The 17,620-nt window shown below is 32.7% G+C and overlaps 1 protein-coding gene across 1 annotated transcript in view; it reads right to left on the bottom strand.

Annotated features, from left to right (window-relative positions):
• The window catches only part of PRKX (protein kinase X-linked), a 41,261-nt gene extending 24,630 nt beyond the window's left edge, over positions 1-16,631 (bottom strand). The window contains exons 1-3 of the mRNA XM_015819288.1: positions 16,406-16,631; positions 3,705-3,873; positions 363-626 (exon numbers count right to left, since the gene is read on the bottom strand). Of these exons, the coding sequence (XP_015674774.1) occupies positions 363-626; positions 3,705-3,873; positions 16,406-16,631 (659 nt within the window). The remainder of the gene's footprint in view (positions 1-362; positions 627-3,704; positions 3,874-16,405) is intronic.
• Positions 16,632-17,620: the final 989 nt, after the last annotated feature.

The following is a 17,620-nucleotide window of genomic DNA, read 5'->3' on the forward strand; positions in this document are numbered from 1 at the left end:
GGGTGGGATATATTATAATATTGTGTAATACTTGTGATGTTTTTTTCTTTTTTGGAAAACAATAAAAATTTTATATTGAAAAAAAAAAAAAGCAGCAAGGTAGATGGACTCAGTTACAGTGTGACGGGTGTAACTTTAGAATATTTGAAGGGCCAGGTTAAGAGATGACACTGACTTGACAGCATATAGTCAATTAATTAATGTGTGCTAGGAATCATCATTTAGGAAGGTTAAAACAAACAGTACGAATCATTGTATGTCTGATACTGCTAGTCTGATGAAAAATTTCATTTTCTGTATTCATTTCCCCATTTTTTCCCTGGAAAAAAGTAAAAAGTCAAAGTCAGCATCAAATAACTTACCTATCAACAAGCTTTTTAGCAAAGCCAAAGTCTGTGAGTTTGATATGCCCCTCTTTGTCTAATAAAATATTTTCTGGTTTTAAGTCTCTGTAAACAATTTCTTTTGAATGGAGGTATTCTATTGCACAAATTATCTCTGCAGAGTAAAATAGTCCAGTGCTGTTATTAAAGCGTCCCATATTGCGTAGATAGCTAAAAAGTTCACCTCCAGGTACATATTCCATCAACATATATAGAAATCGTTCATCATGATTAGTCCAGTATCTGTAATAATAAAAATACATTCAGTTTTTCAGAAATTTTTTAAAAATCAGCATATTAGTAAAGTGACAAAAATTATTTAAGAACCTTAAATAGACACTTAAATAATTGAGTATGTACTATTGCATAATTTCAATTAAGATATAATACTGCTGAGGCTTAGAAATCTTAAAATACTTTTTTTTATTCCAGGGCCCCCAATAAAACCACTCATAACATGACTAAATGTTGACAGAAACATCCCAGCTTGGTCTTGAAATGGAGTTCTGCACACTTTCAGGCAAAGGAGTAAGGAAGTCAGAAGCCAAGTAGAGAAACATAATCACTGCAACTTTTAAAGATTAGTTTAATTTACTGAATCTCTGTGATTCTGCATCAAGGTTGAAGTATAATTACCAGTGAACAAAGGAAGAACAGTTAAATGAAATACAAAGTTGCTGAGTGAGTCAAAACAACCTACTATAAATGATACAATTCCCAAGCTGAGGAGGTAGATGAAATGAAGTACATGAATTTCTCCACATGTATTAAAAATTGATATGCATTTCCTGTATGAAATTCTCTGTATATTTATAGTGTTGCTTAAAGGTTTGTGAGCCCTTTGAATGTTCAATATTGCTGTATAAATTTGACATAAAATGTGATCTGTTCTCCAAACAAGGCACAAGATTAGATAAAGAGAACCCAGTTAAACAAATGAGTAAAAAATATACTTTACAAACATTTAAATATTGAAGCTCTGAATAAGAATTTCAGCTGAAGGAAAAAAACTAAAGTTCAATTTCATAAGATATAGTAAAAAATAATCATGAGGATCAGTGTTCAACTCTTCCATAGAGGACAGATTCATTACATCACCTTCTAAATAATCTTAGCAGGAACATAATACCATATACTGCCACAAAGAAGAGGAAGTCAAGCTATTCTCCAAGGCGCCTGAAGGCAGGACGAGAAGCAACGGATGGAAACTGATCAAGGAGAGAAGCAACTTAGAACTAAGGAGAAACTTCCTGACAGTTAGAACAGTTAACCAATGGAACAACCTGCCTCCAGAAGCGGTGAATGCTCCAACACTGGAAGTTTTTAAGAAGAGACTGGACAGCCATTTGTCTGAAATGGTGTAGGATTCCTGCCTGAGCAGGGGGTTGGACTCGATGACCTCCAAGGTCCCTTCCAACTTTGTTGTTGTTGTTGTTGTTATATGTTTTTATAAATTTGTTACATGTTTTAAATTTTTCCTTCTGAATTTTTTGTATTATTTTTGCTTTTATTTTTGATGCAGGATTTCCCAATTCCATATATGCAATTAAAACAATTAAAAAAGCAAAGCTCTGGCAGGTAAATAAAGTCCACTCTCTACTATGAAAAGTTCAGAATATTCTGTACTATTTTGAGATTTGAGGTTTGGTTCAATCTAAATATTTTTCATGGTTTTTGTTTGCACAAAGGTGTCCTTGGGTAGACCCCATTGTATATTTATTAAAGAAGGAAAACAATAATTGTTTCCATCTTTAAAGTATTACCTATTTCAGACAATGTTCAGGACAAAAAAATAAGGTTTGTTTTGCCTAAAGATATGGACAAAAATAGAGTAGACAGGAGTAGTAAGTATCTCCATAGGTTTTAGAAATTTTTAGATTCAAGGTTTCAGCATTGGATCAACACAGTTAATCACCAGAGATGACAAGATCCAAATGACCAGTTTGCCAGATCCTGTGTTAGTATAAAACCACTGCTAGAAATAGTCCAATAAATGTATTATCCCAGTGTACTTCTGTTCTATTTCTTCACTTCATTCACTTATCAATGAATTGACTAATACTTGAAAATTTGCAATAAAAATGGTTGAGGACTCAGAAATATAACCTGTACAAAAATTAATTCTGCCATAAATTTTACATGTTTATTTCTCAGAATCATCACTAGTAGGCAAAAATGCATTTTTAATTGAGCTTGCTATCCTTTGTTCTCTTTGTCAGTTTCATCTTATTAGGATATAATCTTGTTATGTTGAAATTACTTTTGCAATATGTACTTATAATTCCTCTGTTTATAGTTTAACTTGTGAAATTCTGACATTTCCGGTAACATGCATTACTCCACCCATTACCACAAGATATTTTTAAAAAGTAATGAGCCATATACAGAAACAGATTTCCTGTAGTTTCAATCAGAGGGAATTGTAGTTTGTGTACTGTCAACACAACACATTTATCAGCAATTACTTTATTAAAATACTGAGTGCTGTAACCATTTTCCCCTGAAGCTTAGAAATATCTCTAAATTATTTCCTTCTAATGAAGAAAGCTGCCAAGTCTTATACAAAACCACTATATTTGTGAGAACATATTCAAAATGGGAGTAATTTTGCTTATTGAAAACATGAGCTTTCATTCATGTACTCATTCGTTATCTAAAAAAAAAATAACCATAGTGTCAACTATCAAAAAAGGCATTCTTTTATACAAGTGGAATTATCCTATAGACATTCTTCTTGTAAAAGAGAAAAAAATTGGATTTACAGATTCCACTTTTGTTCTGCAGTACCCATTTAACCACTTCAGATGTTTTCAGAATTCTTAAAATTGTTTCAGAGCTAAAACTGGAGACATAGAAAACTTTCTTCTCTCTTCAGGCAGGAAAACCTTTGAGCCTCTCCTAGGAATAATACTATCAAGACTTATGCCATGATAAAATTATGTCAAAAAGCAAGCTGAATGCACAAAAAAGGAAGATATCTTTCAGAAACATATATATGTGCATATGTATACGTATATATATATATACACACACACATATTTATCCATGAAAAATGCTTGAATATATACATTATATACAACTATAACAATTACTGTACTTTGAAGGATAATCAATCTATCCTGAGCAATGCTGTAAAATCACACATCACACCTTTTTGGAAAAGCAAACAGAGACAAAGTGTTTATAATATATATTTCATTTTTCTTCTGCAATAGGCTTCCTAGATACTGTTGAATATGGGGGGGGGGAATTGAAAATTTGTCACCCAAAGATTTTGATTGCTAGAACTGATCGCGATTGAACGCAGTAGATGAAGCTTACAATCTGATCAGAAATGGATGATTCACTTCTTTCAAAACAGATTTTTCATTGTGTACATGTTGTTCTTGTTTTAGCCGAATAACATCTGGAATGCTCATTACTTTCAATGCGAAGTAGCATTTAGCAGCTTTCTCTCTCACCAGGTGAACCCGCCCAAAAGTGCCTGTTCCTAAAAATCAGAAAGAAAAAAAGGCAATGAGATATATAAATATATAAAAAATGATTACATTTCATAATGAAACATATAATGAAACATATATACTGTAAGAAGAAAATATCAACATAAACCAATTGATAAGTGTCAAACATTTTTGTATTCCTTGAGCCTCACTGACACAAAGTTCTTAGTGTCAATATTTAAAAAGAAAGAGGGTAAACAGGTAGCTACATCAGCAGTGCTGGCTGATTCACTTCTACTTAAATCAAGGTAAAAGGCTATTTAATGCTCTTTTCTCTAATGTGAATATTAACAAGGGCTGGAACTCTATGAAGCAGCCCTTCTACCTTGTGAACTATCACCTGATAAACTCAAGATATTTAAGACTATAATGACCATTGCCTTCAAAAAGCATGATCATTCTGTTTTATTGTTTAGGTCAGATTATAGAAATATTAATCATTTGGATAATTCTGCCAAAATTGCTCTTATTGTTAGCAATAAAAGTTCCTGTGTTAATATAACTGCTGAGGTAATCTTCATAGGGACTATTTGCCCAATGGTAAGTAAGTAAGTACTGTACCCAATGTATTCTAGTGATGTATTTTAGAAATGTTTTCCTTTGTTTGATGTTACTTAAGTTCACTTCAATGACACAATATTTGTTCTATTTTTTATTACAGTGAATATACAGTTTAAGATGATGTAGTAAATCAGAATAGATTCATCGGATCAGATAGTGGCTAAAATCAATTAATGATATTGGTGAAAATATTGATACAAATTGAGAACTTTCCTGGACTCAGGAAATGAGAGAAAAGGAAAAAAAAATCTACCTAGACCTCATTTGCATTAATACACTATAGCCTTTCATACTTTTCTTCACATCTATATAACAAATATAAATTGTATTTTATTTCTTGAATTTGTGCTTTTCTTTTTCTGAGGATCTAAAGTTCATCCAATAACATTTTTTTCAGGTATCCCTTTCCTCTCATTCTTCCTTCATATATTTTATTATGATTTGATCCTCATTCATATATATTCAAAACACCTCAATGGTCATTCACTTTGTATGCAATCCACATAGAGCACTCATTCTCACTCCTTTATGTTTTAGTACCCACATTTCTTAAGTATTCCATTCCCATTGCATTCAGTTCATTTCTACCCTTTTCCTGTTTCTAACTACGATTTTATTACCATATACAGTAGCAAAGTGGGGAGAGGATCAGTCTTGTACATTCATTGCTTATAGCAGACAATATCCCATCCACTATCTTCCCGCATCTGCATTTGTTTGATTATTAGGTAGGGGAGATGGGTTTTCATTTATGTCTAAATTGTAATGGTTGGATGCAACAACCTAGGATTTGCAGCAAATCATTTGAGTTCTCAGTCACATGAGATGAGTACACACAAACTCACATTTAATACTTTGTAATGTAAAAAAAAAGTATTAAACATACTTTTGCACATACAAGAGGACATCACATATCTTTGTCTCTTACTCCTTGCTCAATGTTCAACTTTTGTTAAAATATCCATTTATCTGCATGCCTTTTACTTATTCAGTTCAACTCAATTCATATCCAATTCTTACTATGTTTAGCAACAACCCAACTTCATATTTAAAATATCCATTTGTTAGCTTATCTACCTTAAATACACATTTGTCAGAATCCAGTTATATTTCATTTCTATCTATCTTCTCTGATATAAAACCAATTCTTACTCTCTCCTGGATCCTGTCATACTACTAAGGGGGGGTATGCATGGTTTTTTTATTACTTTCACTTCCTCTATTCACTACAAAGTAACCTTTTGTTGATTCGCTTCGGGTCTGCTACCCATAACAATATAGCCATTTGCCTTTCATCCTATGCCCCTCTGAACTTCTCCTCCTTACCGGCCAGCGAGAGAAAGGGGGAGGGGAAAGATGCAGCATCTGGGATCTGTGTGAGGAGATGTTGAATGATCGTGCCAACAGAACCAGATTTATATTACCTCTGCTGGAATTAACACCTAGAAATCTGCCAGTTTGAATCGCCTGGAAGAACTGCAGGATGGGGGGCTGCTTAGGGACACTTTAAAACATCGAATTGTAAGGGAATCCCTCAGATCCTGTCTATCTTGCCTGCTATCAATTTCTTTTAATAAAAGTTCCTGTTGGAAGAAACCGTTTCCAAGAGTTCTGCTTTCTTAAGATGTGGATTGAAGTGGGTCCTTAAAATCACAAATATATATATGAACTTTCTTACAAATTTGAACTATAAGACTACAAGACTTTCTAAAGTATTAACACATTCTGTATAGATCATTTGGTAGCTGAGAATATGGTACAAAATGTACTATTGCTGTTTACACCTTATTTTCCCCATAAAGCAGCACAGTTTGTTTCGTTTTCAGATTTTAAAGTCATACTAATTATATAACCGTAAAAGACCTCTAATACAGTTGCTTTTTGAAAATTACTGTCAAACATACAATTTAAATTAGTCATTATAATAATTTGACATATATCCTCTTTTCTAGAATGGGAGACTAAAATTAATAAATGTAATAAAATGTATTAAATTAATAAAATTAATAAGTCCAGAAGCAGAGGAAGACAAAATCTTCCCTGAGGAAAATATATAAAAGCTAAAAAGGGCAAACTCATCTTCTACTCTACTTATGTATGAATTTATAAGCCATTCTCTTCAAAAGATAGTAAATTAATTCAGATGGTAGAACAGTTACCTGCACATTATAGCAAATTACTATAGCAGAATATTCAGGGATTTTAAATAAACATAATTCCAGTATAAATTCCTATATGAAGCATTACTAAAGAGGTTCTTACATAAATTTATCAAAACAGATATCAGCAAAGACATAATAATCAAAAACTTTCTAAATGCAAACTGAATTGACAACAATTGCTTATCTTACTATGTTTGAATTATAGCTCTGTGATGTAAATATATAAATTGTAAACAGTTTCTAGAAAATGCCTATTAACCTTCTCAACCATGTCATTTAACCACCTTGGGAAATTTTACATGTGATTAAATCCCTTAACACTGTTGTTACATTGCATAACATACTAGTAAACAACCTTGTTTTCAAGGTGGGCTTACAAAACAGTATTATTTTGATTAATGTAATAAATTTGTAGTTTAACTGGAGCATAATATTCTAAATCATGATGAAATTGATGGTGATGAGAATTATGCTTTTGATATTTTGCTTATTTTGTTATGATTATAGTATCTGTATTTTGCTTCTTGTGAGCTGCTTGGAATCAAAATGACTAAAGCAACATAAAAACCTTTGTAATAAAATGAATGTAATATAACAGTATTTCAAGATTAAAGAATACAATTTTTAATAATACAGTCTGGCTAGCAATTTCTAAAAAGAAAGTATTACAAATACAACAATACAGCAGCCAAGAAATATAAAAGAGCTACAGCACTTCAACAGCTCAGAAACATGAAACTAAGAACCACATAAAAGGTGTCTGAATTTGGCTACGAAAGGCATTGTAAAAAGCAAAGGTCATTGATGGAAGACAAGTAAACCATACTTTTAGCTTTCCTATGTAAAACCCAACGTTTATTTATAGATTAAATATATAATATTTATCTTTAGGCTTCACTATTTGGAAGTATCTTAGGCAAAATTATTGAAGTATGTCCTTCTGCTTTGCAAAAGGAAAAGTCAATTTTTCTCACAGATTACATGTATCACCATATGCACAGTGACAATAAATCCTTTTTTAGAATTCTACCTAAAACTCAGATTTGCTATCCTCAGATTAGTATCAGATTATGCTTATGATAATAAGCACACACACAAAAACTCCAAATGTGCATGTAGTTATGTGTGTGTAAGAAGCAAAAAACAGAATTATTGCAATTCTATGATTTGTGGGATTGTGAGTATTTATTGCAAATATTCAGTTTCATTTTATTTTGCTTACAGTTTAAAAGAGATTTTCAGACTTTTTAAATGATATAAAATATTCTTTTATTTACACTGATACAATGTAAAATTATAATAACTATGATAAGATCTTTGTTTACCTATTTGCATACTACTCCTTTTCCCCTTCTCTGATTTTATATTTTCCTCAAAATTGTAATTAAAATATATTAAAAACAAAAATAGGTATATGATTAATTACTGTGAAAAAGATAGACCTTGATCTGATTTAGCATTAAATTCTTAATAAAAACCAACAATATGTTAATGTTCTTAACCACATAAAATATGTGTCTAAGCCAATAGTGATAAAACCAACCATCCAAACAAAACAAAAAACAAAATATATTTTTTTTGTGTAGCACTAATTTTTTTCCTGAGGATTAAGCTAATTATATATAAACTTATTTCCCTCTAAAGGAAATATATCAAAGAGTTTATTAAATATGCCAAAGGCAAAGTTGGTATTATAATGACAATAGACGCAGACAAGAGTGGCCATTCATACACCTTTAGAAGCTGAGATTTTAATTTTATGCTTCTGAATGCCTCAAGCATTTGCATTTTTGCATTCATAGCAAATTCTGAGCGTGCATCAAACATACCATAGCAGTTTCAGGTAAATGGATAATGTTGATATGCACAATAAAGCACAAGACAATAAAGTAATGTATTAATTTCTATGTTAATTGTTAACATTAAAAGTTTAATTCTATGTAAAACCTTTTCTCACAACTCAATATTATAGCTACATAGCCAAGGGCCACTAAAATTTGTTATTTTGCAGAAAGTTAAAATGCAGATTTTAGATATCAGTAAGTCCAAGACAATCTTTAAATTAAGAAGCAGCATGGTAATAAACTGCATTAACAAACCATACTGTCCACTTGCTTTAAACTTTTTTAAAATATATTTTATTAATTTTTTACATTAACAATCTTTAGTGCTTAGTGAACAATGTGTTGTCTGGGTTCATGTATTTAAAAACAATCAATAATAATTAATTTCTATAATTGATCAATGTTAGTTGATAATACATTTCCTTGATCCTCTCTTCTTCCAGTAATAGTCTCCTTTTGTCTACATTAAACAAATATAATTCTAAATACTTTCAATACATACAGAGTTGGGTATAAACATTTTTCTACTATTTGTACATATAACAATAACATCAACATATAACATATTTTCTAATCAGCTTATGTTTCAATTGTATTTATAGAAGTCATCTTATTAAGTCATTATATGTCCTATTTTCAAAATTCTTATTTAAGCTTAATTTCCCCTCAGTATTGAAACCACTCTTATCAGTCATAATTTTCTCAAAATTCATTATCTTTTAATGTCCAAACTCTTCATTCAAATACACCATCTCAATATTTTTACATATCATATATTATAAAAGTATCATACTATTAATATATCTTATCCCTCTTACTATAGGGCCCCTTTATGTCCAAGCTTTATCTATTCTTTTAACCATGTTCAAACAAGTATTTAATCATTTAGTACACATCTAGCAATCTTACTATAGGGCCTCTTTCTATCCAAACTTTGTATTTTTTAACTGTATTCAAACAAGTGTTTAGTCATATAGTATTCCATCTGGTAAATTGAATCACATCTCTTAAATCTAATTCTAATCTTCTTCTTTTGCCAGGTCGGTTTCCAAATCAGTAGGTTTAGCTTGCCAGGCTGTATTTTTGTAGATATTGTTGGGGATAAAAAAGATAAATTAAGTAGAATATTCATTTTTTGTCTCCCACACTTTAATGATTCTCCTGACAGCTCTTTAATCCATTTTATTAAATCATCTTTTTTGTCCTCAAGTTTGTTTTGAAGTCCTGGAAGGTAAAACATCTTTTTTATTTTCTTTGTTGTAGCAAAGTTTTACGGATTTTCTTTTGTTTGTATTAAGTTGTAGTTCTCTTCATTTGTAGCTTCCATATTTAAGTCATTTTCCTCTGATTTATGTTCTATTGTCTGATTTATTTGTTCATTCTTTATCGTAATTTTTTGAGCATTGTATAATTGTGAGTTTAGGTTAGAGATATGTTCATTTATGTTATCAAAGTTGTTTTTCATCTCATCATGATTTAAGACAATTGTCATTTGACTCTGTCGCAGCATTGCATATATTTTCTCCTGGAATGTATTTGCTTTGTCTTCAGTCGTTGTTCCTGCAAATCTCTGATGTTCCACGCTGGAGTCTTCAGCAGGAGATATTAGGTGTGGTTTTCTGTCACTTTTAGATAATATACAACATCCATTTTGTCTCCCTCTTCTAGGTAGTTTTTCACTGGTACCATAGTCTCTTTAATTAGCTTTATCAAACCAGCCCATCTTGAAATCCAAACAACCAAATCTTGTGTAGTTCTTATCTTTATATATTATTTTTGTAATCCAATATGTTTCCAATTATCAAAGCACCACTGAAAACAGTATTTTGTAACAGTTTGTCTTTTCAGGGGTCTTATAATTATCAGACAGCCAAGATTTCAGTCCAAAGTTTTTAACCACCTGAAAGCTTTCCAGTAACTTCCCCTTTATATTTCTTTTATTTTCAGTCATTTGGGTTGCCTTGTCATCAATCCTGTTACAATCCTTATTTTAGTTTATTTCTCCCACCAAGTTCTAAATATTCTTACTGGTAAGGGTTTTCTCAACGATTAGTTACATTTACATTGACAGATTTAATTCTATTTTTTCCATATAAGCCATCTCACATTTTTACATTTCTTAGGTAATAAATAAAAGAGTAAAAAGAGAGGGGGGGAAAACGAAAAAGAAATAAAAAATAAAAAATAAGAGAAGAAAACAGGAGCAACGGAACATAAGAAATAACATACTACTTGGAATATATATCCCTCCTAGATTAATATGTATTTATTTCCTCAAATTTCTTATTCTTTTTAATCATAGTTAAGAATATATTTAATCTTTAGACATTCCATTTAATAGATCTAGTCATCTAATCCCTTAACTCTGATTCAAAGCATTTTTATATACTTTTCTTAAATTCAGTCACATTTAAGTATCTAAAACATTTCATCCCTCTTAGAGTGGTATATTCCAAAAAAATTCTATTTCTTTAACCATATTCAAACACGTTTCTTTTTTAAGTATTCTCTCTGATATGTCCCATCATCTATTTTCTTAGTTTTCATCTTAATCTTTTTTCTTTGCCCAGAATCTTTCTTAATCAATGTATTTGCTGAATCAAAAGGTTTTCCCATATGATCATAGATGTTGCTGTAGATGTAGAGAGTAAATCAATGTCTCTGTCATGGGCATTTGCCCACCTCTTTTTATTAGGAATCTTTTTCCTTCCTTTTCTCTCCACTTCTTCTGTCACTTTTTGTCTCTTCATCCAATCCTTTCTCTTATCTTCAAATTTACTTTGTGGTGTTGAAATGTAAGTTGTCTTTTCTCCCACTTGGATTAAATCATACTCTTTTATTTTATGGAAGTCCATCTTTAAGTCTTTATCCTCAGATTTATAGTCAGTCATCTCTGCTGTATTCTCCTGAGGGTTTTTTGGGAGTGAAATTAAATTGGAGATAAGTTGATTTATACTTTCAAAGTTGTTTTGTATTTCTTTGTGGTTTGAGATCATTGTCCTTTGAATTGATTGCAGCTTATCATATACAGTATTTCCTCTTGTATACATTGTTTCTGTAAGTCTCACTTTATCTAAACAGCTGTGTTTATTAAGACTTTGAAGACCACAGGCAGAGATTTTATAATCTTCATCCACCAGTAGGTGTCAGCATTGGATCATTTTTCAGTTCTTTCTAGTCTTTTTCCTCCTTAATGAGTTAGATTCACCACTTCCAATAGCCAAAAGGGTGGGGAGGAAACCCCTCCCTTTTTCACTCTCGGAGGTATTTTTGCTTCTTGGGAGTTCTGCTTTTCAGGAAAATAAGTAGGATAGAGAAAATCAGTTCTTACCCAGCTTCAAACGCACTGTTCACAATCAGCTTATAGTAAAGCTTTTGACTTCCGTTGCTTGCAGCTGGGGCTAGACAATGGAGTTAGCTTGCCTTTCCCCTGTTGGTTTCTGGGAGGCTTCTCCTGGACCGATTGGGGAGACCGCTATCTCTCCTAGGTCCCTAGGACTACCTTTCTTCATTGCCACCTCTCCGGGGCGGCTTCTGGCCCATTTAGGGTCCCCAAACAGGAAGAAACTCAGCTGAAGAGCTCGGCATTCCGAATCTCTCAGCTGATTTCACTGCTCACAGGAACCGGAAGCCTTTTATTTCTGAAATTTTTGTTAAAGAGATTTTTCCAAGTCATAGAATAAGTTATTGTTAAAAATGTTCATTTCAAATTATAATTACAGATATTGTGGCTGAAGATTTTTTTCAAAAAAATTGAACTATGTTCTGCTATTATACACACACACACACACAATGTATGTGTCTGTGTGTATGTGTGTTTATATAAATTTAAAGTGATTTTCTGTAAGACTAAAGTAATTAAAATCTCCCATTCAAGTTCTGATACTTCTCTTCCTCTACTTCCCCAAATAAAAATACACCAGACATGTCAAACACAAGGCCCGGAGGCCAGATGCGGCCCGCGAAGTGGTTTCATGTGGCCCGTGAAGCCATCCTGGAAACAGTGAGAGAACAGCCCCCACTGCCTTGGCCCTGGCCCAGGCCGGCCGGGAGCCAATGTACAATTTTGTGGTGGCCATCTATGCTGAAATGCATTCAGTCTTAGCTCCACAAGGCCGTCTAGAAACAGCGAGAAACCAGCCCCTGCTGTGTTGGCCCCGCCCCCTGGGTGCATGCTGGGGAGGTGTCACCCTTTGTGAGGAATGAAAAAATGGACCATGCCTTGGCGCTTGCCCCGGTCCCACCCCCCTTCTGCCAGAGACCCTCAGATCTGTCCCACTCCTGCCCAGGCCCCCACAGGCACCCTTGATGCGAATGATGTAGAGCTGGCCATGCCCACCCAGTAGGCCGCACCCACCCTGGCCACACCCACCCAGCCCCCCGAGGGCAACCACAATGCTGATGCGGCCCTCAATGAAATTGAGTTTGACATCCCTGAAATACACCAACACACACAGAGACTCACCAGCAGGATATAATTCCAAATGTTTTCTTAGTACATAGTACATAGAGAATCTTTTAAAAACTTTTCTAAACTTTGGACACTATTCTTGGCTATTCAGTAAAACTATTTGCAAATAAAAATGTTTCCAAGTAGACTAAGACAAAGCACCATATCCAACGTAGGTTTTTTTAAAAAAAATCTATTTTTTTTATTTGAATGGATGTTTCCCTGCTAAGCTTTGCAAAGCATCCAAAACATGTTAGTGCAAGTGAAGTACCTGTCATCAAAACATTAAAAACTGCTGTATCATTTGGAAGGCTCATTCAACTTGTTCAAAAGCTGTCTTCCAATGACTAAATGCAGAAACCTACTAAACATATGACCATTTCAAATGATAATCCTTAATGCTTTGAAGAGAGATGCTGATTTTAAGATACAACAATTGTGGCCTATGTCCTTTGAATGCTTACACAGTGCTATTCCATATACCATCTATAAACACAGTATGCTCCTTAAAAATAAACAGGATAATTCTGAATAGTATACCTGCTTTACTATTCCAAGCAATCCTAATTAGTTTTTATACTAAAATGTATAAAAACAGAGATAAATTTTGTTCCAAGTAGTGATTGGAACTGCATAAATATTCAGTCTGAAGGTGATTAAAAGACAATACTATGGATTCTTAAAAGTATATTAAGCTTTCAAATCAAAATGAGACTTCATTTAATAGCTGATTTAGACAACTTGGAATCAACCACAAATATATTTCTAATATAAAAATTAGTCTAATTCAGATGTCCAAATAGAAAAATCAGATCAATATAATGACAGAAACTGAATGGATGGTGTGAATTTGATCAGACCCAATCTAGACAGTATTTGTGTAACAGTGACATGGACTAAACTTAAAAAAAATCAGTTTACATTATCTAAACACCATTTTTCTTTCATTTTAAACTTTATTATACATCATACACATACATAAAAAAGTACTGTTGTCAAGTCATTACAAAAGAAAAAAGATCAATCTAGTAGGTCTTTTTTCTCCAAAACATTATTTTCAGGCTGAAAACCATTTTTACCAGTACAATAATTTTTAAACAAAAGTAGTCAACCAGCTTGCAAGCGGTGAGGATTATAAGATAATTTAAATGGAGCAACTGAAGTAACTTTTCATACCCAGAACAAATTGTGCTATGAAAAACTGGCAATGAATTGTTGAGAATCATTAATGTAATGTTTCCTAAATTTCTAAATAAGTTGCTATGTAACAATAAAATAGACAATGTACATGAGATAACAAAATAAATTCTCAGAAAGCTGTTTTTTTTTAAAGGAGCCTTCTTAGACATGACATAATTGCACCAATTCCCTCATTTTAATATTTAAAATATTATGCTAGGTGCAAATGGATTACCTTCTTCTATTTTAAATTATGATTTTTTTAATAAACTTTATTCGTTTTTAAAACATAAATCACATAATAGTTGATTAACAGTGTGTTTGCCTGGCTTACATTTATAAAGGAAAATTGTCAACAATATCTATAATCCATAATCCATGTATTCACACAAATGTTTATTTTTTCTTTTCCCCCCCCATAGATATTCTCTCTGATAGTTCCCGTCCTCAATATTCTTAATTTTCACTTTAATATTTAAATATTTTCCCTTTAATCAGTAACATGCTTGATCAATGTGTTTCGCTGAATTGGAGCGTTTTTCCCTCTATTTTTCCCCAACCAATCATACAATTTGTTCCAGATTTCATAGTAATCTGTTTCATTCTTATCCTTAAATTCTAACGTCAACCTATCCATTTCAGCACAGGATAAAATCTTATTTATTACCTCTTCTTCTGAGGATGTCTCACTGTCTTTCCATCTCTGTGCAAAGACTAATCTTGCTGCTGTTAGCATGTATAATAATAGGTATAAGGATCCTTTATTGTATCTATCTTTAGCGATACCCAGCAAAAAGAGTTCTGGTTTTAGCTCAATGTTCTGCATTAGTATTTCTTCTAACCACTGTTTTATTAAATGCCAAATTTTTTGTGCTTTTGAACATTCCCACCACATATGGTAATAGGTCCCTAGTGATTCTTTACATTTCCAACATTTCAGTGAGGTCTTTTTGTCCATTTTGGCTAATCTCACAGGGGGAAGATGCCACCTATAAAACATCTTGTATAAATTTTCTTTGTACGCAGTAGCTAGTGTGAGCTTCCTATTCCTTTCCCATAAATCCTGCCAATTATCTAAGTCAATACCATAGCCGAAATTTTTACTCCAAATTAACATTGTGTCTTTTATTTGCTCTTCCAACATATCCCATTCCAATAAATATTGATATATCCTTTTTATCTCTTTTTCCATTCCTAATAAAAATTTATCTAATTCTGTATGCTCTAATTTTATTCCACATTCTTTTTTATCCTTCATATATCATGATTGAATTTGAAGGTATGCCCACCATTCAAGTTCTATCCCTTCTTCTAGTAACTTTTTCCTCAATTTTAATTCTCCTCCTTCGTCCAAGATGTCTTTATCAGCCTTTCCTGATTTCATAAAATTTGGATGTATGAATATCTCCAATGTGGATACCCAATTAGGGATTTTCATGTAATTACATTTTTTAATTCTGACCCATACATTTAGTAGTGCCTGTCTGATATAATGTTTCTGGAAGTACTGGTGAGCCTTGTGCTTTCCTTCCCAAAGAATTGCGTGCCACCCTGTCTGCATATCGTGGCCTTCTAAGGCTAATAATCTCCTATTTCTCAGATGTATCCACTCTTTCGCCCAAGTAAGCGTAGCTGCTTGATAATATTTTTCCCAATCTGGGAGGCCGAATCCACCTCTTTCCTTCGAATCCTATAGAAGTTTGAATTTGATTCTCGGTTTTTTCCCTTCCCAAATAAATTTAGATATAGTTTTATTTAAGTTTCCAAAAAACTCCTTTCCTAATTTAATTGGTATACATTGGAATAAAAAAAGTAATTTAGGTAGTATGTTCATCTTTATTATTGCAATTCTTCCCATGAAAGAGAGCTGCAAATTTTTCCAACTATCTAAATTCATTTTAATTTGATCAACTAATTTATTATAATTATCTCCTTTAAATGTAGCACATCTCGCCATCAATTGAATCCCTAGATATCTTACCTTCTTTGTTAACTGAATGTTTAATTTCTCAACTAGCTCAGTTTCCTGTAATTTCGTCATATTTTTAACTAACATTTTAATTTTTTTCTTTATTGATTTTTAAACCTGCTACTTCTCTGTATTCTCCCAATACTTCCAACAACCTTACACCAGACTTCAAGGGCTCTTCCATGATAAAAACCAAATCGTCTGCATAGGCCTGTAACTTAAATATTTCCTTTTTAGTTTCTAAGCTTTTAATTTGTTCTTCTTTCCGAATTATTCTAGTCAAGAATATTCTAGTCAAGAATTATTCTAGAGATAGTACAAATAGTAGTGGTGATAATGGACAGGCTTGACTTGTACCTTTTTGTATTTGGAAACTTTTAGTGGTTTCTCCATTTACTACTACTTCTTTCGCTTCCTGTTTTGCATAAATTGCTTTGAACATATTTATAAACTTTTCACCAAATTCCATATATTTTAGCTGATTCAACATAAAATCCCATTTAACATTGTCAAATGCTTTCTGCGCGTCGACAAAGACAAGTATCATCTGTTTTTCATTATGGGTCTCGTAGTATTCCAACATGTCTAGTACAATCCTGACATTATGTCTTATCTGCCTCCTGCCTCCTGCCTCCATTTTGATCAGGGTGAATAAATTCAACCAGAAACCTTTTCAATCTTTCTGCCATTATCGCCATAAAAAATTTGTAGTCCGAATTAAGTAATGGTATGGGCCTGTAGTTTTGGATAAGGGTCAAATCAAAGTTTTCCTTAGGTATTAATGTAATAATTGCCTCTTCCCATGAGGTCGGGATCTTTGCTTTTTTTAACACTTCATTAAATAGATCTAGTAAGATTGGACCTAAGAGTTCTTGGAGGTTCTTATATATTTCAGATGGTAGTCCATTTGGGCCTGGTGTCTTATTACTTTTTTGCTTTTTGATTGCCTCTGTAATTTCTTGAAGTGTTATATCCTCGTTTAGGAAATTTTGGACTTCTTCTGGGACCTTCGGAAGGTCGGCTTTCTGGAGGCATTATCTTCACTAATACTTTCTTCGTCTTTATAAAGTTTCCTGTAAAATTCATATACCATGTTTTTTTCCCTTTACTCTGATAGATCTTCTCCCCCTCTTCGTTACATAATTTACTAATCCATCTTTTGTCTTTTCGTTTCTTTAGTCTGTGGGCCAGACATCGCCCAGGTTTATTCACGTGTTCAAAAAACTTTTGTCTCTTTTAATTTTTGCGCCAGTTCCTCCTTCTCCATAATGTTCAGTTTGTGTTTAATTAGATCTAATTGTTGTTTCAGATCCTGACTTTGCGGTTTTATTTGTAGTTGTATTTCCAATTTCCTATGTTCTTCCTCTAAACTTTTTTGGCGTTGCTTTTTTTTCTATTATCACTGGCCATATACGCAATTGCAACTCCTCCCATGACTGCTTTAGCCGTGTCCCATAGGTTTTGGCTGTTCGTATCTTCTTTATTTGTTTGGAGGAACATACGCATTTGCTCCTCCATCTTGCATTTAAATTCCTTCTGATTCAAAATTACTCTTTTTAGGGTCCATCTCCT

The sequence above is a fragment of the Protobothrops mucrosquamatus genome, unplaced genomic scaffold (assembly GCF_001527695.2).
Source record: "Protobothrops mucrosquamatus isolate PMUCROS unplaced genomic scaffold, P.Mucros_1.0 scaffold887, whole genome shotgun sequence".
Lineage (NCBI taxonomy): Eukaryota > Metazoa > Chordata > Lepidosauria > Squamata > Viperidae > Protobothrops > Protobothrops mucrosquamatus.